Source organism: Passer domesticus, chromosome 3 (genome assembly GCF_036417665.1).
Source record: "Passer domesticus isolate bPasDom1 chromosome 3, bPasDom1.hap1, whole genome shotgun sequence".
Lineage (NCBI taxonomy): Eukaryota > Metazoa > Chordata > Aves > Passeriformes > Passeridae > Passer > Passer domesticus.
In genome coordinates this window covers 87,559,091-87,585,977 of record NC_087476.1, presented here as the reverse complement: position 1 = coordinate 87,585,977, position 26,887 = coordinate 87,559,091, and the positions used below count along the sequence as shown (strand labels likewise).

The following is a 26,887-nucleotide window of genomic DNA, read 5'->3' as shown; positions in this document are numbered from 1 at the left end:
CTGTTCACCTGGTGTGAGTGTCCTTTTTGTATAATCATCCACATATATTTCTTCTGTTAAAAATAAGTCTATGGTTTATCCTATTCCATTTTATTTAGCATAGTTAGATTTGGATGTGCTGGAATGTTCTGATTCCTTTTTTTTTTCCCTTTTCCAAATTTTTTTGTATGTTTGGATTTGTGGGTTTGCTTTTGGGGGCCTTGAGTGTTGCAGATTACCACAGCCCTGTTGCTGAGGTGAAGTCTTGGGCAGGAGGAGTGCATTTCATTCTGGCTTTGGACTCCTGGAGACAAGTTGCTGTCAGCAACACTGCAAATGCTTTACTTCTCGGAGTGTTCTCTGAAGTGAAATGTTGCAGGTTTCCTGGTAAACTCTAATTAAACTTAATTCCTTGGTCTTCATTGCTGGAGCCTTTATCAGAAATATACAAGCAGGGAGGCTTCTCTTTTAAGCCTCTGGGAAAAAGTTAGGAAGTATATATCCCCTTTTATGGTTTCATCACAGACATGTTTCAGAAGAGGTCCCAGTGTGAAAATGACTCCCATGGAGAAGCCTTTCTTTCATTTCCCTCCAAGTCTGACTTGCCTAAATATGTAACTGTTTGATTTCCTTCTTCCTAAGGCACTTCAGTGATACCCAGAGATGCCATGGATTCTCATGCCACCTTTTTAAGTGATACATTCCTCTATATGTGTACTGGTTCAGCTTTTACCATGAACTTTAAGTGAAGTCAGCAAAACAGTGAGAGGTTCGTGGCTTGGCTTGAAGTCACAACTGACCTACCAGTGGTGACAATGCTCCTCACCTGAGGAGCCGATTCCTGCCATTGCAAAAAAAGTGATGCAAAATCTTTAAGCTGTGCAAAATCTCAGTATCACGGGGAAACTTTGCTCATGCTCCCATGTGTTTTCAAAGGTGGAAGAAACAATTTGTTTGAGGCTTTGTTTTATCTGCTTTTGTGAAAGTCTCATTATGGTGAGATGAGCTTCATAAGCTTCTAGTTTGGATTGTTGCAATTCATGATCCTGCAGTTGGATGCAGAAACTGCTGATGGCTGACTTCACAAAAAGCAGACAGTGCCACCAAGAGCAAATACATCTCGTGTGCTGTGCAAATGGTGTTTGCTCCGCCAGAGTATTTCTGTTAAAAATTTGTGTCCCTGCCTGGAATTTGGAAAACCTATGAGAGCTTGGGATCCTTCTGTCTTAAAGATTGTGTTGCAAATAGAAAAATACCCATCTTACTTTTAGCAGTGAAATGGTGCGAGCCCCTTTTATCATGAAGCAGTGGTTGTGGTTTTGGGTATTGACAGCTAAGCAGGTGGGCATGAGCACTTTTAGTTCAGAGGCATTGGCAGATACTCTTATGTTTTTTGTAACCTTTTCATTGCTTTTGACAAGGAGCTTTAAACTTTTATTGATGCCACCAAAGGGAAAAAATCTACCTGAAAGCAGTCTTGTTCTTCTATGCCAGAAGAAGTGAAAAATAGAGAAAGAAGTTCACTATGGATGTTACTTTTTTTTTCCCCTTTGGTGTTATTGAGAGGTGCTAAGTAAAACATCTATGGGCAGGAATGTTGCAGCTGGGGAGGCTGTAGCTGCCCATGTTTAGTGAGTCAGGGCTCTCCACAGCTCCTGTAACAGAGATCCTTTTCTTTGCTCCCATTCTGGTTCTTCTGGTGCATCAGCCAACTTTCACCCAATATTGCAGCTGCTGACAGAGAGGTTTTCTGATGTGTGGAGCCAAGGGCCAACCACAATTTGTCCATGTATTTACAGGGATCATTTCACTCTAGAAGCGCAGCCAAGTATTTCTTGATAGAAACATGCTGCATCCATCTAACAACACTATCCAATTGAGGCAAAGTGGAGAATGCTGTAATACTTGTAGTACAGTAGTTCCTGAAGTCCCAGTGAGAGATCAGGCCCTGGTGAGTGAGGCACTGTTGATCTCACACTACTTTTCCCAGCCCTACAGACCTTCTCATTTAATCTGACAAGTCAGATAATGATGCTCTGTGGTATTATCAGTTACACAGCAAAAGGCACGCATACTTGAAACCAGAGATTTTCATGTGACCTTAAATATTTTTTCATGTAAGAGTGTTCATCATCTCATCCAGATTGCTTATCTAGGAAGTGATCACACATGAGAAATGGAGAAATTTCATGTGTTCATTCACTGCTACTGGTAATTTTTTTGTTTTGGATTGGAGTTGGGTTTTTGTGGGTTTTTGGTTTTTTTTTTCAGAACCAGACATTAATCTTGGCTTTACAGCCCCAATAACTATTACTTCTCATCAGCAGCATGGTGAGTCTGAAAAGAGAAATTGAAGTTAAGAGGATATTTTCCCAGATTACAGCAGTTATAATGGAGGTCAAACTTTTGGTTTTATCTATTGGACTGTTTCACTTCAAACTTGAAATGCACATCAATAAAAGGAACAATGAAAGTTCAAAGTTTAGCATGAAATAATGCCAAAGACTAAAGAGAAAAAAAAGCATATCATAGTAATTTTACAAAAATTGTCCATATAACTTTTCAAGCAATATAAAAAGGAATAGCAAGATAATGAAGCACCAGTGGAGGAAAGTGTCATACAGCATAGCGTTCTCGTTTGGGGAATTCACAATCGGGGATAAAGTATCAGTTATAATTATTTACTGTGTTGTTTAAGCACAAACTTGGTTTTAATACCAGAGAGAATTTACTCATTATACTTGCATTATTATACATGTCAAGTATCCTGGTATAAATTCCTCTAACACAAGGCTTATCTCTTTAACTTAAGGAGCTGTTATGATTTATTAGTTGGCTCCAGGATAGTTGCAGCAGGCTTCCAAGTGCATTACCAAGGAAACAGAATGCTTCGAAGAAACATTGTTAAATTTTTTAATTAGCTGGTCTCTATATTGGTGTCCTGTGAAAATAATTCCCATGGGAAGGGTTGCAGAAGCCTGCCGCTCACTCTGGATGCAGTGGGAGCTTTCTGTGCATGGCCTTTGTTGTCCAGAGGTTTTCATGATGCCTAGAGCTAACCTTCCGTGCTGCAGCTCAGACCTACTCAGGATTTGTCCCTCATGAACATGGAAGATGGATCATCCCCCTGCTTTCTGTGGCAGCTGTTTAGGTAGCTGGGGGCTGTTTTTATGTAACACCCTCAGTAGTCTCTTTTTGGCTGAGCAGCCCAACTCATTGGCCCATGTTTGATAGCTCAGTACTAATCTCATTCCTCTGCAGCACCCAGGTGGGTAGAGCTTATGTTTTAACTAGGAGCCACTGATAACTTCTGGCTTGGGGCAGTTTCCCAGTCCTGCAGCCTACCTACTGTCTGTTGTGTCTAGACCCCATTTCCCTTATTTGCTAACAGGCTTGTCAGTGTCCAGATTTACTGAAGTCAAGATAAATGTCATCTGTTGTTTCTCCTCTAGTTGTAAAGTTTGTTATCCAGTCCTGAAGGCACTTCAGGTTGTTTGGACACTAATTGCATCTGACAAGGCCATGTGAGCAGTTATTCAACTTCTTGTTGAGCAGTTATTCAACTCCTTGTTTTCTTCCAGGTGCTAACAAATTGTTTGAATATTTTTCCATTCTCATTCTGTCTTTAAATTCTCACTACCCCTTCTTTCACTCACCTCCGATTTTATTTTATTTTATTTTAATAGATAGCATAGATTGCTCCATTCCAATCTTCTGGTGCTTGACACTGTATTTAAAATTATCTTTTCCTAATTGTAAGAGTAGTGTGGCAGGTATTTTCAGAAGATTAGGTAACTGTAGTAAAATATGCAGGTGTCCATAGTCCCTTGCACGCAAGGCTATGCACTACAGCTGCATTGCTTGTATAAGAAAGGTAGAAAAAAGAGGAATTGCATGTGTGTATCAGAGAGACTGTGCATGGATCTCTGCCTTGATCACGGTCTATGTCTGAAGTTTTTTACACTGTGCTGTGACCCTGTTTCATCAGCTGGTCTTTTAGTTGGTTTGTTGCCTGCTATGTACTTGGAGAAGCAAAACAAAGTTTGGGAATCCTGTTGAAATATATTGTAAACAGCCAGCTGAGTTGCTGGTTGTATGTTAAAGTCATTTGTTAAATTTGAGCAGTGTCATGATCATACCTATTTTTGTTTTCCAAACCAACCCGATGAGTAGTATCTGTAGTACCTACAGTAGCATCCTGTAGTATCTTTTACTCAAGTGCTTTCAGGCGGCTGTCAGCTGAGAAGAATAGAGCTCAGCTGTGACTCTCCCCATCTCATATTATTATTGTTATTTTGATTCCTTTTTTTCAGATGGGATTAGGATTTGATGTCCTTTCAGAAAAATGGAAGCTATGAAAAGAATGGAGAAAACAACTTCTAACCATTTTCTCTCAGGCCTCTCTTGAAATAACTGAATGAATTAAGAAGTAACTTGTTCATACTCTTTTCAAGAAATCAAAATAAGGCTGTATCATCTTTCTGATTCAGTGTACAATGCTGGCTAGGTTTGCTATCCCAGACATAGAATTGATATTTACGAGTAAAATAATTTTCTACATTCTTTGGGTTTTTGATCTTTGGGTAGGGACTACTCAAGTTTCATGCTAGCACAGTACTCTGCCCTGGTCTCCAGGACAGTGGTGTATCATCTCTTCTGATTAACAGAGATTTTCAAGCATTATTTTTTCCAGTGGCCTGTATTTGATGGCATGGATTATGTTACTTTGCACATGAGCTTATTCTTTTTTACATTTCCTCTCTCCTTTTTTGCATCAAGTCTCAGTTGCTCCCTTGCTGTATCCAGGTGCCCTTCCCTCCTTGGGGTAGCTGGCAAGGCAGAAGGAGGCATTATGTATTTTCAGTGCTTTAGGCAAGTGGGGCCACAGATTAACTGGAGATGTGGTTTATCATACGTAGGTGCTATTCACCTAATCCTCAGATTAGTGCTTTCATAACTTATTTTGAAAATGAACTGTTCAGTCTTTGTTTCCTTTCATTACACCCTGAAGCCATTGGATCTCCTTGCTTAGCTCTGACTTCTCTCCATTTTGACTCTATCCTCTTGGAAAGAGATGTGCGGCGCTTAAAGGAAATATTTTGTATATGTGTGTGATCCCAGTTAATTTATGTAGTAAAAGACCTCACTTTTCCTTGCAGTCTGAGAGCACATTACTTTTGCTGCAGTGATGCACTGAGAGCTTGTTTATCTGCAGTACACTATCAACCCTTGTCTTGCCATGTCCTTTCAGTTGAATAGCTTTTAAAATTTTTTTGGCAGTGATTTTAATATTTATGATTATTTTGTGCATTCTAGTAATACTTTTGTTTATGTGAAATAATCTATTGTTGTGTGAATTTGAAAATGGCAAAAAATTGTTCTATGTTGCTTGACATGACTGTCGGGTGGTTAGCCTGTGTCCTGTACATCTCATTTGTATCTGTGATCCTCAGGTGTTGGTAGTACCTGTGTATCAAGAGGACAGAGCCAGGACAAAGGTGTCCCCTCGTTTTTGATGTAATTCATGTGCATTTTGAAGACAAATTCCTTCTGAAATTTCACCTTTGAAAGGTGGAGCTTTTCCTTTTGATGGAGGGTCAGCCTTGCATTGAGGAGAGCTAGAATAGTCCTGAAGCATTCTGTGTTTTGTATAGATAGGTGTGATATTTCACTGTCACCTGTTCTTTTGTATCAGTGTTGAGGACAACTCTGCCTCCAGAGTATGCAACCAGTACTTCAGACAAAACACCCAACTCAACAACAAACTCTTCCAACAGTTCCCTGTTTCACAGCCATTTTCCAGTGCTTGTTCCCTCTGAATATGATCCTTAAACTTAAGTATCATGTGGAATTTCTGTCAGTATCATATGTCTGGAGCAGTAAAGACTTGTTTCTGGAGCCCTGCTTCTTTAGGCCCAGGTCAGCTGAATACCTGCAGAGCCTCACCAGTAGGAACTATGACTAATAATGCATGTAGAGCAGAAAATTTAAAACTTGCATGGTTTTCATGCTCCTTTGAACTAAAGTGTTTTCAAATAATTCTTTAGCTAGTTCCGAGAAGCTGCTGAGGCATTCCTAGTCTGTTTTGATCCTTAAGAAGTGCAGATGCTGACCCTGTAGTTGTTATCCATATTCATTATCACAGTCATGGTGTTGTATGATGCAATTTGTGGAGCTCTTTCACTGAATGTGATCTCTGTCTGGAGTCTGCGTTAGTTTTGGATTCTTCTGAATCATAAATGGTCAGAACATCTTTTTCTAATATTTAGTTGGATGTAATTTTGTTAGTCTGAAACATATTCTTTTATATTTTTTGTTTCTTTGTGTGCGTAAAAGTGCGTCTGTTAGTATGCACGCCTTTTTCTCTAGAGAGTTTTGCCTCAAACATTTATGTGCACCCAAAAAAACAGAAACTAAAGTTGCTTGCCATTGTAAAGCAAATTTTGGGAGGGTATTACTCTTTACAATTTAAAAGAAAATAGGTGAAACTTTAGGTGGAGGGAGAGTTGAAATTAATTGAGCAAAACCTGTCATTAAAATAGGAGGCAATAAGCAATCTGTTGTTGAGCTGGAGTGTAGTTCCATTGTCTTGGTGGTACCACAGACCTGCCAGAGGTGTGTGTCCCAATCCCACTCACTCTGGTACCTCGGGTGCCCAGCTGTCCTGCACCAAAGTTCTGTTATCATGGTGTCTCCTCCAGGGTGTGAGAAAGCTCACCAAGGACAAAGGAGTCAGGAACTCCTTTGTGGTGATATCTGTCCAAAATCCAGTTCTCTGCAGATGGATCTCAAGGCAGGTGGTGGCACTGGGGGTGATTGATATTTGTAGTATTTTAGGCAAAGACATTTATCTTGCCCTTTGGAAAATCCACCTGGATCAATCTGGCTGTTTTATTTGGACACGGGAAAGCCAGTCTAGCCTTGTAAACCTGAACACTCAGCTATGAATAGCACAGACCTAAGAGCTGAGTGCCCACTATGATACAAACTTCTGCCATTTCCTTGCGTGTTAATCTGTTACAAGGAGGAGCCACGCTACAAAATTACATCTTCTTGTCTGTAATGCCCTGTGTTACCTTGTGCAATGCAAAAAGAGAGTCCATCTGCAGCAGCCATTGCAGTGAGCTATACCCCTGCCCATTCTCCTTAGTCCCAACTCTCCCAATTTTCTTCCATCTCAGACACTAGAAGGTTAAAATATAAAACCTGCATATATTGTAAAAAAAAAACCTTAATCCTTTTTCAATCTGTATGTGATTTTACTCCAGACAAGGCAACTTTCCAGATTTGCATAATCTAACATTTGAAATGGGATGGTTTTAAGACTCAAGAGAACTGTCTAGGACATCTTACTGTATTAACTTGAAATTATTCAGAAGAAAAATATTTTTTAATATCTTTTTTTTCCTTCTCTTTTGTTTCCTTTTCCCCCCTGCTTTTCTGGCAATACATTTTTTAAATTTTTTAGATTTTTTAAAATTGTATTGCTGTTTAGGAGTGATATGGGGGGCTCTCACATGCTCAGAAAGGCCATTGTTTGCTTACTCTTCCTGTGCTTGGACCAGTAGAAATGGAAGGCCATAGTTTAAATCAGACTGGAAAGAGTTGGGTTTGCTTAAAAAGTAGACTGTTGGAATAAAACATTTTTAGTCATAAATTTCCAGCATTGGATTAAAAAAAAGATCAAGTCGGAACAAGAGGGTCTGAGAAGCTATGGACTTCCCTTGTATGCCTTGCTACTAGTCAGAAGTTCTTGCATAAACATCTGTGATGAATATTGGTGTCATTTCAGTTTCAGAGGCATTTTGTTTGTTTCTACTTCAAATTTTGAGAGGCGTTTTGGTCCAAGGCTTCTGAGGATTAGGTTAGCAAGGCATAACTTTCTGCCTCAAAGTCAAGCAGACCTGTAGCCTGTATTTAAGTTAGTCGAGTCATACCATTCAGAGCTTGTACCTGTTGGGTTGGCCAGCCATTGCATTCCCATGGGAGAGAACATGGAAATGCTGTCTCTTTCTAACTTGTGCTGACACAAAGCATCTAATCCATACAGTTAATTAGTAGAAGCAAATGTTAAATTCAGAAGAGCTCTTCCAGCCTTAGGGGCTCTAGCAGTTCTGAACAGTGCACTTGGAAGTTAGCATTAGTGAAGACTGAGCCTGTATGGAGACAGCCCTAGGTTAGAAGGTGAGAAATGCTTAGAGTTTATCCTTGCCAACCTATCCTACATGGTGCCAATCAATAAGGCTTGATTATAAAGAGGATTGTGACTTAATTCTTGCTTTGTAACTGTTCTTTTTCTTATATATCAACTGGCTTTCAGCGCTATTCTGTAAACTTAGCTATGGAATGACAGAAGTTTGCCTATGCTGGTCCTTGCTGTTATGCAGTTCATAATGTGACAGGCAAGGATCCTGTAGGACAAAGCGTGAGAACCCAGCCGTTATCTTCTTTCTCTTGTCTGTAGTTTGTGAAGGATGATAACAAAAATGTAAATGTATGTTCCAGATGGAAAGGTCTATTTGAGACACTGCTCTTTTCAGGGACTCCAAAAAGGCATGTAGCGCTCTTTATCTTCTCTCAGTGGCATTTCTTAGAGGGCATTTCTCTTAGCTTGGTTTTGGTTTTTAATAGATTTGTACAGTCATGGGATTCAGTATCTTTATTTGAATTGAATAAAGCCAGTCAAATACTGTTTGGCACTAGGCAGCGAGGTGTGTATGAGAAGCCAAGAAGAGACTCTGCTGAGCTCTAGATGCTTCACATTCCAGACCTGTTACCTTGCAAGTATAATATTTACTGAATTTCATTTCAGATGGAGATGAGGAGCAACAAGCCTGTGAAGGAGAAGGGCGTTAGGGGGATTTTAGGCTTGCAGAAGAAAAGCTTGACTGAACTGGTACAGCATGCTAAATTCTCCCTGGGTAATTGGCTAACATGAAGACATAAAGAGCGGACACTCATGGGCAGTTTGTTCATGCTAAAATCAACATGCACTGCAGTAAAAGGAAAACAAGAAAAAGAAGGAAGGAAAAAAGAAATGCTTACTCTAGCTGTGAATGAAAAACACCAAGCTTCTGTGTTTGCAAATATGGATTCTTGAAAGGGCACAAGAGTGGTTCCAACACTTCTGCTCCTCTGCATGTTTTGATTGATTCCCAGATGGCTTTATCAACTCAGATGACCTCTGTAGAGGGGGTCCTGGTCCATGGTTCAATTGGTGCTTGCAATCTTGTTTAGAAACAGAGTTAGTAAATGAGCAAAGGTGAAAAACTGGAAGTCATAGACATTTTTAATGGGTGCAAATCATAGAATCCAAAGCCTGAGTATGAGTGAGGAAGCTTTACAAAATCACCCTGATATTGTATGTTTCAGTCCTACAGGAGTGCTGGAGAATTATTTCAGACTTTTGTCTACCAAGTTATGTGTCAAGGAGAAATTGGATCTAGTTCAGTTGGACTTTATTGGATTATGCCTTCATGGTATTGTAACTGAAAAAAAAAAGGCTGTGATTCCAAATATGATGTGTAACAATTGTGCAAATTCCTTAATCCTGTTTTCCATTCATTTATGGAGTAATTAAAACCATAAACCTGGAAACTATTTTCATAGGCAACTTTCATTTGCAGAGACCTCTTTAATTTCCTATGATTTATGGCTGTATATTCAATTTTACTCTCCTTCTCTTCCAGGGGAGAGTGAAACCTGATGGTGTTACCTTCATTATCAGTCTGTGCCTTGGCTTTGTTTCTTACAAGTTGTTCAGAACATGACAGTGTAATTTTGGGGCGAAAGAGGTTTATTTTGTTTTGTTCTCCTTAGAGAGCACCACAAAATGCATTAATGAAAGAATAATCATAATCTTAAAGAGGAAGGAAAGTTTTAAGGGACTAATTGAAGAGGGAAAATGCCTGAGTGGTTTAAAGGAATGAAATGGTGGGAGAGCTCCAAGTGAGATGAGGCAGCAAAAGAGCTACCACCAAGTGTGATGAATGACAGATGTGCACCTAAAAACCATGGTCGTGGGACTGCATAAATATGCAGCTAGAAGGAGGAAAAGGAGAGTTCACAGTTTCAAAGGTACATTGCCTTATGTGCAACCTGCAGCCGTAGGTAACAGGATTTGGTGCTCCAGACCTTTGTCAAGAGGACACTGCTCTTTCTTAAAAGGAAAAGTAGTTTAGGACAGCTTGGTTTATGGTATACTCTTACTCAGTAGTCATCTGCGACTGAGCAAAGACTGCTGCCCTGCTGGGTTCTGTGGGATGCACTGTTTAATTTAATCTCTGTGCAAGGGACTTCTGGCAGTTGAAACTGTACTCTCTTCCCACATTAAAACCAAAAAATATCTGGGGAGACTGGATGACTCTATCTAGCCTGGAATGTAATTCAGGCTGGGGAGGCCTGGAGAGTGTTAGTAGGAGGTGACTGTCCACAGGCCAGCCTGAGAAGTGTGGAATGAGCAATCTCTGCAGAAGGTTGATGCTCATTTTCACCTCTCTCACCAGGAGTGTGAACTGCAAGGCCACCAACAGCATAGGCAGGAAAGCTATTACCTCTTCCTGCTCCTGCTCAGGGGAGGCCTTTCCAAAACACAGGCTGGGTCTGGGTAGGTTGGGAAAGCAGTAACAAAAATCACATTCCAAGTGTGAGCTGCATGGAAGATTTGGTCTTGTAGGCTCTCCTCAGTCTGAGGAGCATTACAAGGACTAGGTTGAACCTGTGCTCCCTCACTGCTACAGGCTCTGAGGCAGGAAGTCCTTTAAGCACATGGCTGCATGGAAAAGCTCATGGGATGACTTTGAGAAGACAGTGTGTAGAGGGAAGCCTGTGCCTGTGCTCTTTCTCTGAAGCAGTGGTAGGCTTCTTGCCCTGTTACTGTGTTAAATATTCAGACTGGTTTTACCACTTATATAACATACGTTGAATTCCAGCTGATCAAATCACCCTGCAAATGTATAAGAAGAGAAATAAAATGTTGGACTTGAGATCAAGAGAAGTGATATTTGCTTTATTCTGTGCTAAGGTAGAGAGGCACATAAACACAGAACCTTAAACTGAATTGTGAAATAGCCTGAGAATGTCTTTTTGCTGCCATTTCCTTGATTTCAACACTACTGAGTTTGTCATGTATGACGGCTTTGTGGTTGTTGTGACACTGTTGGAGAAAATTGGATTTGGGAAAAGTTTTCTTAGTTCTTTAAATAATTCAGAATGTTTTCCAGTTCTGTTTTTTTCTCTCCAGTCAGCTTTGTTCTACAGCAGTACATTTTTTGTAAAGTAGATTTTTGTATAGTTGCATTGCCCTGGCATAATACAGTCCTTAGGACATATCCAACAGATTTCCTGCCATCCCCATGGATTTCGTAACAAAGCTTGTAATTAGAAGCCCTTCTGCGCAGAAAGTTAAAATGAAGATGGCATTCATGGGCTTAAAAGGCAGCTCAAGTCATCCAGCACTAAAGGCACAGGTCAGAGCCTGTGGGGAGCATGTTTGCTGTCAGAGTGCAGCAGCCTGATTTTACAGAGACAGATGATGGGTGACCACAGCTCATCTTAAAGGAAGTACTGAGTCCATCTCCTTGGAGAGGTTAGCCTTTTAAATCCTAGTTCCTAGCACTGACAGGATATGCCTGTGCTTCTGTGCCGGGATCAGGCTTAAACACAATCTGCCTCACTGGAGCTGCTTTCAGGGGTCCCCAAAAGACCACCCTGGTTCCCAGCTCTGTGGGTACCTGACTGGGCTGGCCCTGTAGGACCAATGTCCCATGGCTCCTGTGAGATCCTGACCCTGTGGGCTGGCTGACTTCTCTGCCTTGGGTGCTGCTGAGGGAGTGCAGCTTTCTTAACTTACCATGGATGGCAGGTCCCCCAGGGCAGCAGGATGTTGCTGCCTTTGGTCTTGTACCTGTGGAAACCCTGGAGCTGAGAGGAGGGAGAGATGCTGAGTGTGCGGAGCTGTGTGCATGCATGCCAAGCTCCATCATGTCAGTCCCTCATAGACTGACAGGGAAGATAGATTTACAACAGAAATAATTTTTTGTGTGAATTTGAGGGATTCAATAAAAGTATGTCTGAAAAAAGCATATTTTTAATATCTAATTCATTAGTAAAATGGCACTATAGTAACATGGTGAAGCCAGTTTGAATCCTGCTAGCTGGGCTGTGAGTGCAACTGAAATTCATCAGAAGGGTGTCAGGAAGAGGAAGGATTTAAAAAAATAATAAACATATATAGACTTTCTCAAACACACACACATAAATCTAACCTTACACCTAATCTGCCATTGAGAAGGTAAAATGTTTTTCTTAGATAAAAATTATTCAAGGTGACTTGGGTTTTGTGGGGGAAGTTGGAGCACTGATGGCTGCTAGGGGCTTTCAGTCATCATCCATTCAGTCAACAATGTCTGTGTAAAGCAGTGGGATACACAGTGGTGCAGCTGGGCTTGTGATCATGTCTGCCTCTTCAGCCTGCCAGCAGAGAGGTCTCTTGTTACAGGTACCACTTCAGTAGCATGCAAGCAGGAGGAGTTTGGGAAATGGAAGAGAAAAAAGGTCTTTGTTACAGGGAAGACTGGTCAGTCCTGTGAACGGCAGAAGGTTGGTTTGCTCTGTTTTCACTTGCTGAGGTCATTGCAACCATAAAACCTCAGCTGAACTGTGCCAGCAAGTCAAGTCTTATTCTGCCTGTGTTCCCTGGTGAGCTTTTTCTTTTTGCCCCACCTTTTTTTTTTTTTTAAGATGAGGTAGGCAATTGTACTTACTATTCTTCCCTATGATTCCTAGCTGAAAGCGAGCAGTCTTTCATGGAGAGAGATGAAAGACACTAGGAGTATTTTTCTTACATTCCAATGTAAGTAGAATAGTGAAGTACATACCTGAGACGTTTCCAAACACAACACACATCTATTTACATATTTGATTTCAGTGGTGATACATGATAACCTGGGATTTCATTCAAAGGATCCTGATGGGGATTTGAAAGAGTTCTTCTTCCCTGAATGTTCACAAAGTAACTGCTGAAAGCTGAAGGGCCTTTTGTTGGCAGATAAATTCACAGAGAGGCTGGAGACAGTTTCTTGTACTGAAAATCTTCTCTGTGCTTGCAGTTGCAGGGGTAAATTCCTGGCCCTTTTGAAAGTGTTGGGAATGTTTGTTTCACTGGGACCAAAACTTTACTCAGGTTTTGGTAACTTTACTCGGGAGAGGCTTTGGCATCTTTGTAATTTGTTCTAATGCCTGTTGACAGACACAGCAGCTTTCCTGTTAGCTTGTCATGCACCTTCCCTGCAGAAGAGGATCAGCTTCTCCTGGGAATGGTCATGGGCTTGCTGTGCTGGCACACAGTGCAGGAGTGAGAGACACATCTGAAGATGTGTTTTTCTGTCTCACTATGAAAATTGCAGTGTTGCAAACACTGCAGTGAGATTAGAGGGGTTTATGTGTGAGAGAGCGAGTGGTTTTGCTGTTCTTTTACCCCATATGTTTTAGCCTGCCACATGATTAAGACTTCTTTGTTGAGAAACAAAGATAGCAGTAGGGTTTGTGTTTACATTCCCTCTCTGGCTGTTTTGCATGACAGGTGATGTGTAAAGAGGACTTTGAGAAGAGGAGAATTGAGGTCAGACCTTTCAGACTTCCTAAACTGCCTGGAGGTTTATATATGTGAAGGATGGTCTGGAGTGGAAAACTCAGCATTTACTGCTCTCCAAAATAATCCCCAGTAATTAAGTTACCCCAATTAAGCATTGTTCAAATGGCTCAAAATGTAGACCTGAGAACAACACTCATGATGTTTCAGTGTTGTTCACATTACCCAGCTCCTGAGTTTCAGCATGGATGAGGGAAAACAAGCCAACAACCTGGAAAGCTTTGAAGGCAGGCAGAGAGGGCAAGGTCTGGTGAGTTCACATGGTGGAATTTCTCTTCAGGAAATTTACATTCAAGCAGTCATAAAGGCAGGGGCAGAAAGTGTCTGTTGAGCATTGTGCAGGTGTTGTCGTGTGAGGTGCTGGTTTACCCATTCCCATCTATTCCAGCTTTTGCAAATAGGGAAAGAAATACCAGGCCTGGGACAGTACTGTGTGTGCTACTTTGTGTCCAGAGGGTCTGTCCCCTAGGAGGATCCACACAGTTGATTTGAGAGACTCAGTGTCAGATTCTTCTAGAAGTTAATGCTCAGAGAATTTTGGTTTGTAGCAGAAGTGGTCTCCTGGGCAGCCTTTGCTTTCTTCACAGTTGTGGAAGTAAAGTGAACTTTCCTAAAGGAATTTCCTCAACAGAACACACTCTCAGAACAGGAGATTTTTGTAAAGCACCAGGATTGTGTCTTGTACTTGGCTCAGGACTGCTCTGTCGTGCTAAAGTAGTTATAAGTATTTTGCAATTTCTGTGCTGGTTTACCTTACCATGCATCCGAAGATGTAAACTCATACGTGCAGTCTGTAACCCTTAGTTCCAGGTGTCTTCCTGTGTGTTCCACAGGCGTCACCTTTTTGCTCCAGATATCCCACACAAACAACTGATTTCCTCCAAAGTAAAGTGTGTAGCTTGTCTGGAAGGAATATGTATGTTTTCCTTAAGTATTTTTCTCCCATTGCTGAAACATATTCAGATTTTCTAATCTTCCCTGCAAGGAGCAGTGATGGGGGAGAGGTTTTTATCTGTGGCAGGCTGCACCCACTTGAACTCTCCCTCCCCTTGCAGCAGGTGTGTGTGAGGCAGCAGTACCTGCCTGTCATTCACAGGATTCTAGAGACTTTGTCTGATGCTTTTGGTCATCTCAGATACAGCAGAATGCTACTGCAGCTTTTCTCTTTGGTTTTAATTTTGACTCTCCTTTGCCTTTTGGGTGATGGAATAGCTGGGAACATTTTCCAAAAGGTATCCATTTGGGGCATCTGCTGTAGTCCAGACTCTTGGTGTTGCACCTCATAGGAGGTAAACAAATGTGTGTGATGTTGGCCTGGTTTTTTATTTCGTTATGGAACCCATAAGAGACGGATGAGAGAAGAAGCCATCATTGATTGTTCAGAATATATATTTTCTCCTCCTTTCTGGCTGGTGTGAGTAGTATGGATTTTTTCATGCTAAATGCTGTTCTGGACTGTGTACAAAGACTAGTAGCTTGAAAATAATTGTGAAAGTGTGGCAGAGAGAGAAGGTCCAGTGGAAAGAAGAATCTCAATGAGGGCTTTCTGGTTGATAAGATTCACTTAAATCAGACAATTTAGTGATGTAGCAAAATTACAGCTCTTCTTACAATGGGCTGATACCAAATTAACATCCAAAGCAGTCAGTTTCAGCTGCAGCATTTAAACACAGTTGAGGTTAAACTTGAAACACAATTCGACCCAGCCCAGGGAGAACAATTAAAAAAAAATATTAAAATATGTTGAATTGTTACAGCCTTAAAACAGCAAAATAGCAATGGTAGCTTTTCCAGGCAAGGTTTTTGCCCACTGTAAGACTCATATCCAGCTCCAATATGCTAATAGGGATGAAGTGACAAAAATTAAGGGAGCATGTAATAAGATGCCCTTTTCTTTGCATCTTTATGGTGACTCACAAAGCTAGGATCTAAACCTGTTTTGTACAAGAATTCTATGCAGCAGCTTTGCTACACCACTAAAAATTACTTGAGTTTATTTTGCTTCTTGTCTTTGTGAGAACTTTAAACCTAAACTTAATCCTGTGATTCTTTAGGGGATAATTACAATGTCTCAGAATCCTTACTATGCCGGTTGCATTTTGACCTAGAGACAACTGCAGGATGTTTTTCACCATCACAGAATTTAAAACTACAAAAGACAATTATGTAAAAGCGTTGTCAGAGTCGATCAAACTCCAGAGTACCTTGAGGGAATGAATTATTCGGGTAACTGGAAACCTGGCTATCAGATCTGTTTGCTGTTGAAGTATTTGCTTTGGCTAGTTATCTTTTGACTCACTATTGGTGAAGCAGTGAGGAAGTAGCAGCAGAACCAGAAGGCTCTTCTCAAATTTTAAGTAAGGAGCACATAATTTCATAAATGTGTCCTCCAAAAATTCCCTCTTTGCCTCATTGTGCCTATTTTTCAACCTGGTATATCCTGGGGTTGTTTACTTTTCATATATTGTCATAGATCTTAAATGTGTTTCAGAAGAGAAATAGCAAGTGGTTCAACTTGCTATTGAAAAATGTGTCACAAAATCTGGTAATTATGTAGCTATTCTTTCTCAGCCTACTGTGATCCCACTGGGTTTTTTCCTGACTTTCAGTGTACAACCCCTCCTCAGTAGCAAATGGTTGATGACAGATAAAGGTAATACCTCAGAGACAACTTCATAGATAAAAACTGGAATATTGGAGTAAGTCTCTTACACTACTGCTGTGCTGTCTGACTTTGAAGCCTTGCTGCAAGAACCTGGAAGTGATGCCTGAGGAAGAGTGGCACGAGTGTTCCATCCGAGATCACTGATCAGCTAATGGATGTGCTCATAGCTTGATGTCATAGTGGGACAGAGGTTCAGAGCTAATGTGAATGTGATGTATGACTGATTAACCTTGAGGGAGAGTCCCACTTCCTAGATATGACCTGTGGCTTCCATTATTTGGTCCCCTTTGATTGCAGAGAGGAGGTTTCCAGCAGGATTTTGCAGTTGCATCAGTGTCAGGAAGGATGAGCAGAGTGATTATTATGGGCTTTGGGAGCCCAGATGCATTAAACAAAAGCTTCTAATTTCTTGGAGAGACTTTCCCTGAAAAAGAGGAGAGGATTTGTGACTGAAGTGTGCCTGACGGGAAGGATGGGATCCTGCTGGAAAGATGTGCTGTCACAGCTGACAAGATGTTCATCCTTCCAGCACATGCTGCTTCACTTACCCTGTCTTTGGAGGCAGCCTGACCCAGCTCCTGGCAGGGACCCCAAAGCTGAGCAGGGAGTGAAATTCACACAGAGGGAGAAACAATGTCACGTTATGCTGCTTGTCAGGAAAAAAACATTGAATTTGCTATCAGTGAGCTGAAATCTAAACAGCCTAAATGGTCCTGATAGTTAGAGAGGTTAGGGAAGCTTGCCAGAGCATGGAAAGCATAACAACTGAATTTAATAACAATCAAGCTACTCTTATAAATATTTGCATGTGCCGTTTCAAAGCCTACTACACGGTCATTCATGTACTGTAGTCAGAACAGCAGTTAGAAAGATGAGGAGGGGGGAAAAAAGAGAGCGAGAAGAAAAGGGCACTCCGTGTTTTGTAGCTGCCATAATGAAGAATGGGCAAAGCACCAGAAAGAAAAGAAAAAGAAACCCTCCAAAGTTCAATAAACACAAAAGGGAATAAAAATAAATCTTTGGAGCATTTATTACAAGCCCTTGATGGAAGGATTGGATTGAAGCTCTCAGCCTTTCCAGTGTGGGTGTATGTGTGAAGGCGGCCTGTCTGGCCTCTTCCAACTAGAAAAGACAAGTTGTTTACATTTCCTAACTTGGGCTGTACATGTAATTGATTTCTTTTTGTTTCAATAGCAGAAATGAAAATTCAGAGGGGAAAAAAACCCTCATTTGGATACAATTGAATTTAGGTCTTTTTCATTGCCAGAACGAAAGCTCAACTCTCAGAAGAGCTGTGTCAAACGGAGTGTTTTGTTTCTCCTGAAATGTCAGTACATGCAGTACTTGTGAGGAGAGCTGTGGAAATGCAGGGCTCAGTTCATCAAATACAACTGCGGAAGGGAGAAGTGTCATCCTTTTATGCAGGTTATTCCTGGTTTGGGGAATATCTTCAGCGTGAAACAAACTTCCTATCCCTGCTTTCAGTTTCAGGGTGCTTGACTGCACCTTGCTTTCCTCCCAGGTGCTGCTGGTGGCCTGTGTGCTGTTTTGGATGATTGGTCAGAGAATGTGTCCAGTCTCTCCCATTGACCATGTTCCAGCCTGGAGCGATGTTCCAGACTGCCACTGCAGTCTGTGTTGGGATGGGTCTCCTGCACCCCTCCCATTGGTGCTTTTCTGCTTTGTCAGAGCAGGGCTGCTTTCTGTCCAGGCTGCTGGCACAGAAGCTTGGAGGATGCTGGATATTGAACAAAGTCTGTAAGAGGCACAGAAACCACACTGTCCTTATGCACTTAATCACTCACATACCAGAGTACATTTTAACCTGGCAGTTCGGACTGTCCCATGTAAAGCAGCTGATGAAGTTTCAGCTTGTTCAAGACAGAAAAAAAAAAAAAAAAAGATAAAAAAAGAGTAAACTTGTGATGCTCCTTGTTTAGCAGCCTAAAGGGAGGAGGAGGATGGATGCTGCCTTCACCTTCTCCAGCTGTGTTGTGTAACTCATCTCAGCTGTGATGATTGTGATTGTGATTATTACAGCTGGAAGTCTTCAGGTTTTTTTGAGGGTTGATTTAATGAGTAATGTGAAACTGACAAAAATGGAACCTTTCATTGCATTTACTATTCTCTCTCCCACCAAAACAAAAGAAGTCTATATTTTCCTAGCTACAGGAAATATATTGATTTAATTCCACTTATTAATGATAATAGTTCAAAGAATGCTTCAGGAGTCTAGTCTGCAGGAGGGTAACTGTGATTGCAGACTAGCTTGGTCAGAGTCATCCTGGTGTCTCCTGGAGTTATGGGGCCAAAACCAGAGGGAAGTGCAGAGGTATCCAAGTGAATGTGAATTGATAAAACTGTCAGGTTAAGGTGGAGTCACAAAGAGAGATAAATTTCAGCATCTGAGATCACTTAAAGGCTAATCCAAAAGCCTGTAGACTCCCTGGGGTTCTTAGCGTTCCTTTAAAGAGAGTTGCAAGTCTTATTTCTCAGTCTTCGTGTTGATTAATTTTCACATAAACCCCAATTGTGCAGTCAGCCATTCCATGAATAATGCCTTTTCCTCAGTTGATTTGGTGTGGATACTGTTATGAATGATAGAGTAAAGAAATCAGATTTCTTATGTGAGGTTTTATATATAAAGATGTAAAACTATCTTGCAAGAGAGATGAAACTTCTGTAAGACCAGAATTCCTGCTTACTCATAGAGGGTGTCCCATGCCTGCTTTCCAGTGGAAGATAAATACTTGTTTGCAATGTATACAAATGGACATATGCCAACACAAAAACAGGCACACTGAGAGTATTCATTCTCTCTGTCTTCCTTATATATGAAAGAGAGAAAAAATGTAAATGTAGGAATTGCTCAGGAATATCCACTCAGATACATATTCAGAGATTTGTAATATACAGTATCTAAAACAAAGAAACTGGAAAGAAGTCCTACAAATATAGCACAAGAAGGTTCTAGGAATAAGAAGCTAAATATAAACCAAGCTGACAGTTAAATAGGGCTTTTCAATCTAAAATAAAGTCAAGATGGACAGGATTTGTCTGTGCCAGGGCAAGTGAATGGCTGCTAGTTTGGCTTGTCCACAGTGAACAAAATGGTTGGTTGATGCCTCAAACAAATGACAGGGAAGGACAACTTACAACTCATCCTGGAAGCATCAATCTTATATATACATATTATTATGCCAAATTATATTCCTAGTAGGATTAGGTTTGGCTGAAAAGCAAGTAGTAGTCTCGAAGTTTCCTACAGCAGGAAAAATAAACTGAAGATACTATTTCTCTCTTAAAGGAGGATGTAATTTCCGAACCAAGTAGCTTTTATAAGAATTTGCAAAATGTATCAAGGTCATAGTGGCATACAGTTAAGTGTTTCTCAGAATCCCTTCCTTTGGTATTTTGAGAGACTCTGGCACTGGTGTGTTGCTGATGGCAGAGAGGAGCAGCTTTGGTATAGGAGTGATTTGCATCAGTTTGCCTTTGGGTTCTCACTGTGAGATTGTGGCAGTTTCCTGTCAATTAGTATAGTAGCCAAGAATAGTGATTATGATGCCTGGGGGGTTATTTTCAAGCACTGCAGATGTGAAAATATGAGAAACTTTTTTTTTTTTTTAATTTTCTTTTTTTTTTAAATTAATTAAATGGAACCATAAGGAAGTCTGGAGTTTCCTCTTCATAGTTGTACCTGTTTGGTCATACTGAGGGTCTGCTTTGGGAAGTACTCTTTTCAGAGGATTTTTTTGAAGTGCTTTAAGAACTTGTCATCTCTCTCCTAAAATGCATCTACAGTTGAGGCTGAGATTATTTCTTTATCATCAAATATTTTCTCGTAGCTACATTTATTAAGTAGTCAGTTTAAACTTACTCAAAGAGCCACAACAGGTGGGTTGTTAAACATGTAACTGTAAGAACATCTGTGCTTCCTCAGCTGAAAATGCCTCCCCAGCCCCCAAATACAATTTTCCTTTTTCTTTTTTTTTATAATTTATCCATTTCAGTTTTCACATTGTCAGAAAAGAAGAAACTGTTTCCTTCATTTGAAATGAGATTTTTATCAGGCCTTAAAGTAATTTCATCTCTTCTCTGAGGAATGTGAGCTTGTCTCCTTCCACTCTCTTCCCCTGTCTCTTCTCCAACGAGTTTGAGCGTCAGGCAGGAGTGCTGCAGGCAAAATTCTCCTGGTGCTTCTGCTCTGGGTAGTGTGGAAGGGCCTCAGATGATGACTGAAACACTTAGGGTTACCTGGTTTGTGCACAACTGCCTTGCTGCTTACCCTTAGTCAGGGTTTACCGCTGGGAAGGAGAAACACTGTTTTGAAACCTAAACTGATCTCAGTCTGACACTGCTGTTGAAGACTTGAGCCTGTTTTTCTGGGGTTTTTTTCTGCTTTTACCAAGTTTGTAGTAAGTTTATGGCTTTTACTGCTTCCAAGGGGTCAAAATTCATGTAATCCTGTTAATAGTGTCTACTGTCTTCTTGTCTTTTCCCCTTGTTTTTCCTTCCTCTTCTCTTCCAGCCCTCATCACTATAACCAGAATTACTATTTTGTTCCAAAAATATCATTTAATAACTAGGTATGGAATAAAATCTGAAGCTGGCTAATTCATGCTCCATATTCTGAGGGGAAGTGGTTTTCAGAAAACATATAGATCAGATGAGCTGCTGTTATTTGTTGTCTTAGCAGATACCTGTGAACTCTTCATAAGCCTGAAGGCATTTACTATGTCCCAACTGCTATATTTTTTCTCAGTTCATAAGTATTCAGGATTTTCCACCAGTAGGTTGAAAGAGGGGAGGTTTAAATGCATGACCTGAAATAGAGTTGAAAGTAGTTGTTAATCTCTGTTAATAAAAAACAAAACAAAATGTTATAAAAAACACGTGGGGTAGATTTTCTTAATTTTTATTAAATTGTTAATAGTACTAAATTGACCATTGGAAACTATGAACCATGCTTCAGGTATTTCCCTGTCTGAGGCTGTCTTTTATTAAAATGTTTGAAGAAAGAGTATATTTCATCACTAAGTAATAAAATCCCACTGCTTTCTTGCAGACACCATCCTGCCGAGCTATTACAGCCTTTACTTCCGAATTGTCAGGTTTGACGTCTCGGCAATGGAGAAAAACGCCTCCAACTTGGTGAAGGCTGAGTTCAGGGTCTTCCGCCTGCAGAACACCAAGGCCCGCGTCTCGGAGCAGCGGATAGAGCTCTACCAGGTATGGAGGCAGCTCCCACACCTCAGCCCCCCGCCTTGCTGCTGCAAACCCATCCAGCAGGCAGAACAAACCGTGGCAATGAGCAGTTGGGTCCCTTCTCTGCAAAGCAGCCTCTTACTTCAGTGCCTTCCCTAGAAAGGACTTGGCTTGAAATCATGTGAAGCTGTAGTGTGCAAACTTTTTCTAGCAGTTAAGCCTCAGGACTCCAGAATTTTGAGCCAGCAGTGTGCCCAGGTGGTCCAGAAGGCAAATGACATCCTGGCTTGAATCAGCAATAGTGTGGCCAGCAGGACCAGGACAGTGATTTTCCCTCTCTGTCCAGCTCTGGTGAGTCCAGTTTTGGATACCTCACTGTAAGAAAGACATTGAGGTGCTGGAACATGCCCAGAGAAGGTCAAAAGAGCTGGGTAAGGATTTAGAGACTCTTATGAGGAGTGGCTGGGGGATCTGGGGGTGTTTGGCCTGGAGAAAAGGAGGCTCAGTAGTGACCTTATCACTCTACAACTCCCTGAAAGGAGGGTCCAGCCAGGTGGGGATTGGCTTCTCCTGTGCAGCCAGCAACAGGACAAGAGGAAATGGGTTCGAGCTGCAGCATGGGAGGTTCAGATTGGACATCAGGAAGAATTCCTTCACTGAAAGGGTGATCAAGGCTGCCCAGGGAGGTGGTGGAGTCACCATGCCTGGAAGAGTTCAAGAAATGTCTGTTCATAGCACTTAGTGCCACGATCCAGTTGACATGGTGGTGTTTGGTCAAGGGTTGGACTCTATGATCTTGGAGGTCTTTTCCAACCTTAACGACTCTGATTCTGTGATTCTGTGTTTCATAGCATACAAAAAAAAGTGAGAGAACAAGACATCAAAAATGTTATTCCCAGGATATCTGTCTCCCAACACCTGGCCTGAATTGTAGTTTACGTAGAGGTCAAATTCCTTCTCTCTGGCCTGTGTTCAGGAGAAGCTTTTTAAGACTTTCTTGTAGAAATGGAATTAAAACTGAATTGCAAAGCTAAGGAGTTTCAAACCTAGCTTCTGTATAGTAGTCTAGGGGTTGAGGCAAGGGAGTGGATAATTCAGGGATTGTGGAATTAGTAAGAAAATGCCCCATGACTCACTCCTGAGTGTTGACAAGATTTATATAATTTAATCTTTAAGGACCTTGGAGCCTTTTACCTCATTTAACATAGAGTCTGTGCATTTCTGCAAATACTGTCTAGAGCATATTTCATCTGAAGCATAGTTCTCCTCACTGAGAAACACAACAACTAAAAGAGGCTCATCTCCCAGAACTTTTATACTGAGGAAAACTTGCAGTTGTTCCAGCAACCTGTGACATGTTCTGCTGAAAACCCTGATGGATAGAATGCCCCTTGTAAAAGTATATGGAGACCCTCTATAGCTCTGTTCTTGGTGCCTGCATTAGCTGTGCTTGGGCACTGTCCTGGGCTTGCAGCACTTTGGAGTCCAGCTCGGATCCAGTGGGTGCAAATTTGAGTCTTCTCCCTCACTTTGAATGTTCAGCTTTTCCTGCCTGGTCTGGTCAAGTGGAAGCCAAACTGGAAGCAGAGAGAGGGGACACTTGGGGTTCACAAGCGCACTGAAGTAACAGTAACAGCCAGTCATGGAGGGTGACAGCAGGAAAAGTGCATTATTCTGTTTAGATGTTGTTTAAATGTAGGAAAAGCTTAATTCCCATTTGAATGTGGTTCAGGCACACAGGTGGCTGCTGCCACCTTCTAAGAACAGGATAGCAGAAAAGTTGAGCAAATAATATGTTATTTGTTAAAAGGGAAAGCTCAGAACCTCTATTGAGAATCACTGGTGTTGCCTGTATAGAGCAGCCATCCCAGAGAAATATGCTATGAGTCCCAGGGATGCTGCCGCAGCAGCCTGCTGAAACAATTGTATATGTTGGCTTGGCCTCACTGCTCAGACACCCTAAAATGAGTTGATAGCATCTCTGGGCTTTCTGTTCTGCTTTTGAGAGCTGTTAGTCAGCTACCTGAAAAGAATACAGCTGTGGTTGCCTGAGCTCAGTTCATTGCCTGTCTGTGTCTGAGGAACATGGGACACAAAGAGTTCAGCAGAGGTATAGAAGAAAGGGCCTTGGCTTGCCTTGTGATGAGAAACAGCTGGGGCTTACTTGAAAGAGCCTGACTCCAGCAAGCCTGTGCCCATGGAAATGACTGACACCTGCATCCAGGACAGGTACTTGGGTCCCTGGGTAAATACATGGCTGGTGAGTAAGGCAGTTTCTTTTTTAGGCTGGGTGGAGCAAACTAAGTGAAGTGTTAGGTGAGTAATGAGTGCAGGTTATTGTAGGATTAGATCTTTTCTCCACCAAGTAACAGGCAAGCCAAAGGCAGCATGCCCTGTGTGTTTGTGCCAGGCATATTTTAGGCATGTTACTTTGTTCCTTTGCTTGTAGTGAGGCAAGCTGTCTCTGGATCATTTCCCTTTGATCATGTTTGTTTCTTGCAATCTTGTATGCTAAAACCTTGTATGGGGGTATTACAGCTCTGTGGTGGGCAGTCTGAACTGCATGAGTTCCTTGGCAGGAGCTCTTCTGCCAGGAGCATGAGCATCCCTAAATGTTGCTGCAACTGATCTCCATCACAGCACATGAGGTTAGGATGCAGTGTTTAGTAGAAGTAAAAGCAGGGAGAAATTGGAGACAAGGGACCAAGATGCTTTTGAGTCCCTTCCAACTTGAGATATTCTATGATTCTGTGGTGCATTGTAGAACAGTGCTATAGAAAGCATTTTGAAAGTTATTATATGAATTCTAGAGATTAGAAAGAAGAAAATCTCTGCAGATGAAGGTGAAGAGGTACAGGTAGGAGGCATTGGTGCCCCAGTGCTGCTGGTGCTTTGGGGCCGTGTGTTAATGTACTGAGAATGCAGATAGAGTTGTCTAGTGGTGAACATGATACAAGCATGGGAGGTAAAAGGGGAGAGTCAGGAAGATCCTCATTTCAGTGGAAGTGGGAGAGGCAACTATCTTCTGTAAGGGCTGGAGACTTAGTCAGATCTCTGACTCCAGCATGAAAAGCCATGCATGGAGACTGAGCTTGCAGAGGAGATTGCCGGTGGAGTTGGCATGAGCAGCTGCCGTTCCTCCTCTCTGCATGAGCTTTGCTTCCTGTCTTGTGACACACATGTTGGGCTTGCCAGGGCTGTTGTGCCCAGAAGGAACAGTGCGGTTTTTCAATATGCATAAGCAACATTTAATTATTAGGGGTTTTTTTCCTCCTCCAACCAAATTTCAGGTTGTCTAGTGTTTTGCTTTGTTGTGGAGTTCCTCTTGATGAGGGTTTTTGAAATTCCTTTCATACCTGCAGTTTCAAGGAATGGTTGTTCCTTTGTCTCCTTGTCTTTCTCAGGAGAAGAGGAGCAGAAACCTTCTGGGGAGAATCAGAGCTCTCTTGTGGTTCACTGAGATAGTCCCTGAACATGTGCACATCTTCTGGTTGCCCTCCAAGAGCTGTCTGATTTAGTCTAGTGGCAGTTTAGTAGTAGCATATATACCACTGATGCAGAAGGGACAATGTTATTCTAAAGAACTACTTTAGGAACAGCTAGAGACAGATGTGCAGGGTAAATTGCAAAATAAGCAAGCAGAGTATAAATATTTTGTTTCTCTGCCTGATTCTTTCTTTGTGTGGTCCTCTGACCTTACAGATCTACCCCTTAAAATGAAAGAAGAAATGCAAAACGGCACCTTTTCAACTTAGCTTTCCTCAGGCTGTACTTGGCTCCCTTTTCCAAACCACATCAGAAAGGGACTTTGTGTTTTCCTGCAGCCCTTGTTTGCACTGACTCCGGGAAGGCAGTCTAGGGCTGCTTGGCATGGTGAGCCAGGGCTGTGGCCCCTTGTTCCTGGACCCTGGCGCTGCAGCAGCAGGACCCTGTTCCTACCTCAGAGCCTGAATTGGAGCAGAGAGCACTCCGTCGTATTTATGCTGGGACTGAGTGGTTATGACTCTGCCTGCCAGGTTTTCTGCCATCTGGATTTCTCCAGGCAGTAAATCCTAGAGATTAATTCTCATGGAGGTGCGCTGTGTGCATCCACAAAGCCAATGGGCAAGTAGTAATCCCTGTGTGCAGAAAATGTCTGTTTTTACCCAGAATGCTTCTCTTGGTATTTAAGGATTACTCAGTCACATCTGTGTGTTCCCGCACAGATGGGAAGTACAGTGCACATACTAAGTAGTCTTAGGATGGAAAATAATAAAACTCACTGAAGTAGGAATTAAGTTACTTTTATAAGGCTGATATGAAAGCTACTGTCTCTTCTTGGCTCTGATTAAGTGAAGCCGCAAAGAATTAAATTCTTCAGCAGCACTACCTTTTCTGTTGTTTCTTCTGCCCGAAAGGGAGGCTTAATGTGAAGGTTATACTGCTGATCATCAGCACATTGGAGAGTGGGAAGTTGAAGGGAAGGAAGGAAGTGGTGTGACCTTGGACAAGGCGCACTTCTCCCATCCTTCCATCGCACCATGCTCACTCAATGTGCTTCCCAGCGTGCACCAAGACTTCAGAAAATATTAAGAGGATAAAGTGCTTTTGGGGAAGGGAGGAGGAATAATATTAAATAAACAAGTTTTAGCATCCTCCAGTGGCCCTTGCTATGTTTTTAAAGATTTATGCCAAATGCAGGCTTTATTGGAATTTCATCAAATAAAGCTCAGTTGTTATGGGAATGTCTTTGTTCATCAGTTTTCTTGCCTGCTTTGAAGACTTCATCACATCTTTCTTTTATTAAGGTGCTTCTGTATTTATGAATAAAGTCCCTGCACCCTTCAAAAACAGCCTTGTCTTTTATGGATAAGCATTCCAAAAAACAGATAGGCACCACTGCAAAGTTGAACTAGTAAATCCTTACAGGGTGAAAAGACATCCTTCAGAGAGTGCTGTGGTATTGTGTTTAAGGTATTTTTATTATGTACAGGCAGTCAAACAATAACAAGTAATAATTACTTCCTGTGGAAGCAGTGCCATGTTTTGTTAACACATCATAAAGCATCAGAAGAAGTGCAGCTGAAGCGATGTGTTTTATTGTCATTATTATCTAAGGCTGCTGTGGATGGGATTACCTGAGAGGCTGTGGATGGGAGGGATGTATCCACAGGATGTATCAGAGCAAGGGTGGGGGCAAATGAACAGTGCCAGGTTAAAGCTAGGGGGGGACTCATCATATTGCAGTGAAGAATTTGAAGCAAACGGGAGAAGACCTTTGGGCTTTCCATGTTGGGGAGGGCCCAGTACATGTCAAGAGTTCCTGTGGAGCTTGCTCAGGGTCTAGGAAGAGCTGTCTGTCCTCTAAGCGGTGGTAGCCCACACTTCCTCCAGGGCCTCTCTGC

At 41.7% G+C, this 26,887-nt stretch overlaps 1 protein-coding gene across 1 annotated transcript in view; it reads left to right on the top strand.

Moving 5' to 3' along the window:
* TGFB2 (transforming growth factor beta 2) overlaps nt 1-26,887 on the top strand; it is a 62,067-nt gene that overhangs the window by 16,285 nt on the left and 18,895 nt on the right. The window contains exon 2 of the mRNA XM_064414173.1: nt 21,364-21,527. Coding sequence (XP_064270243.1) covers nt 21,364-21,527 — 164 coding nt within the window. The remainder of the gene's footprint in view (nt 1-21,363; nt 21,528-26,887) is intronic.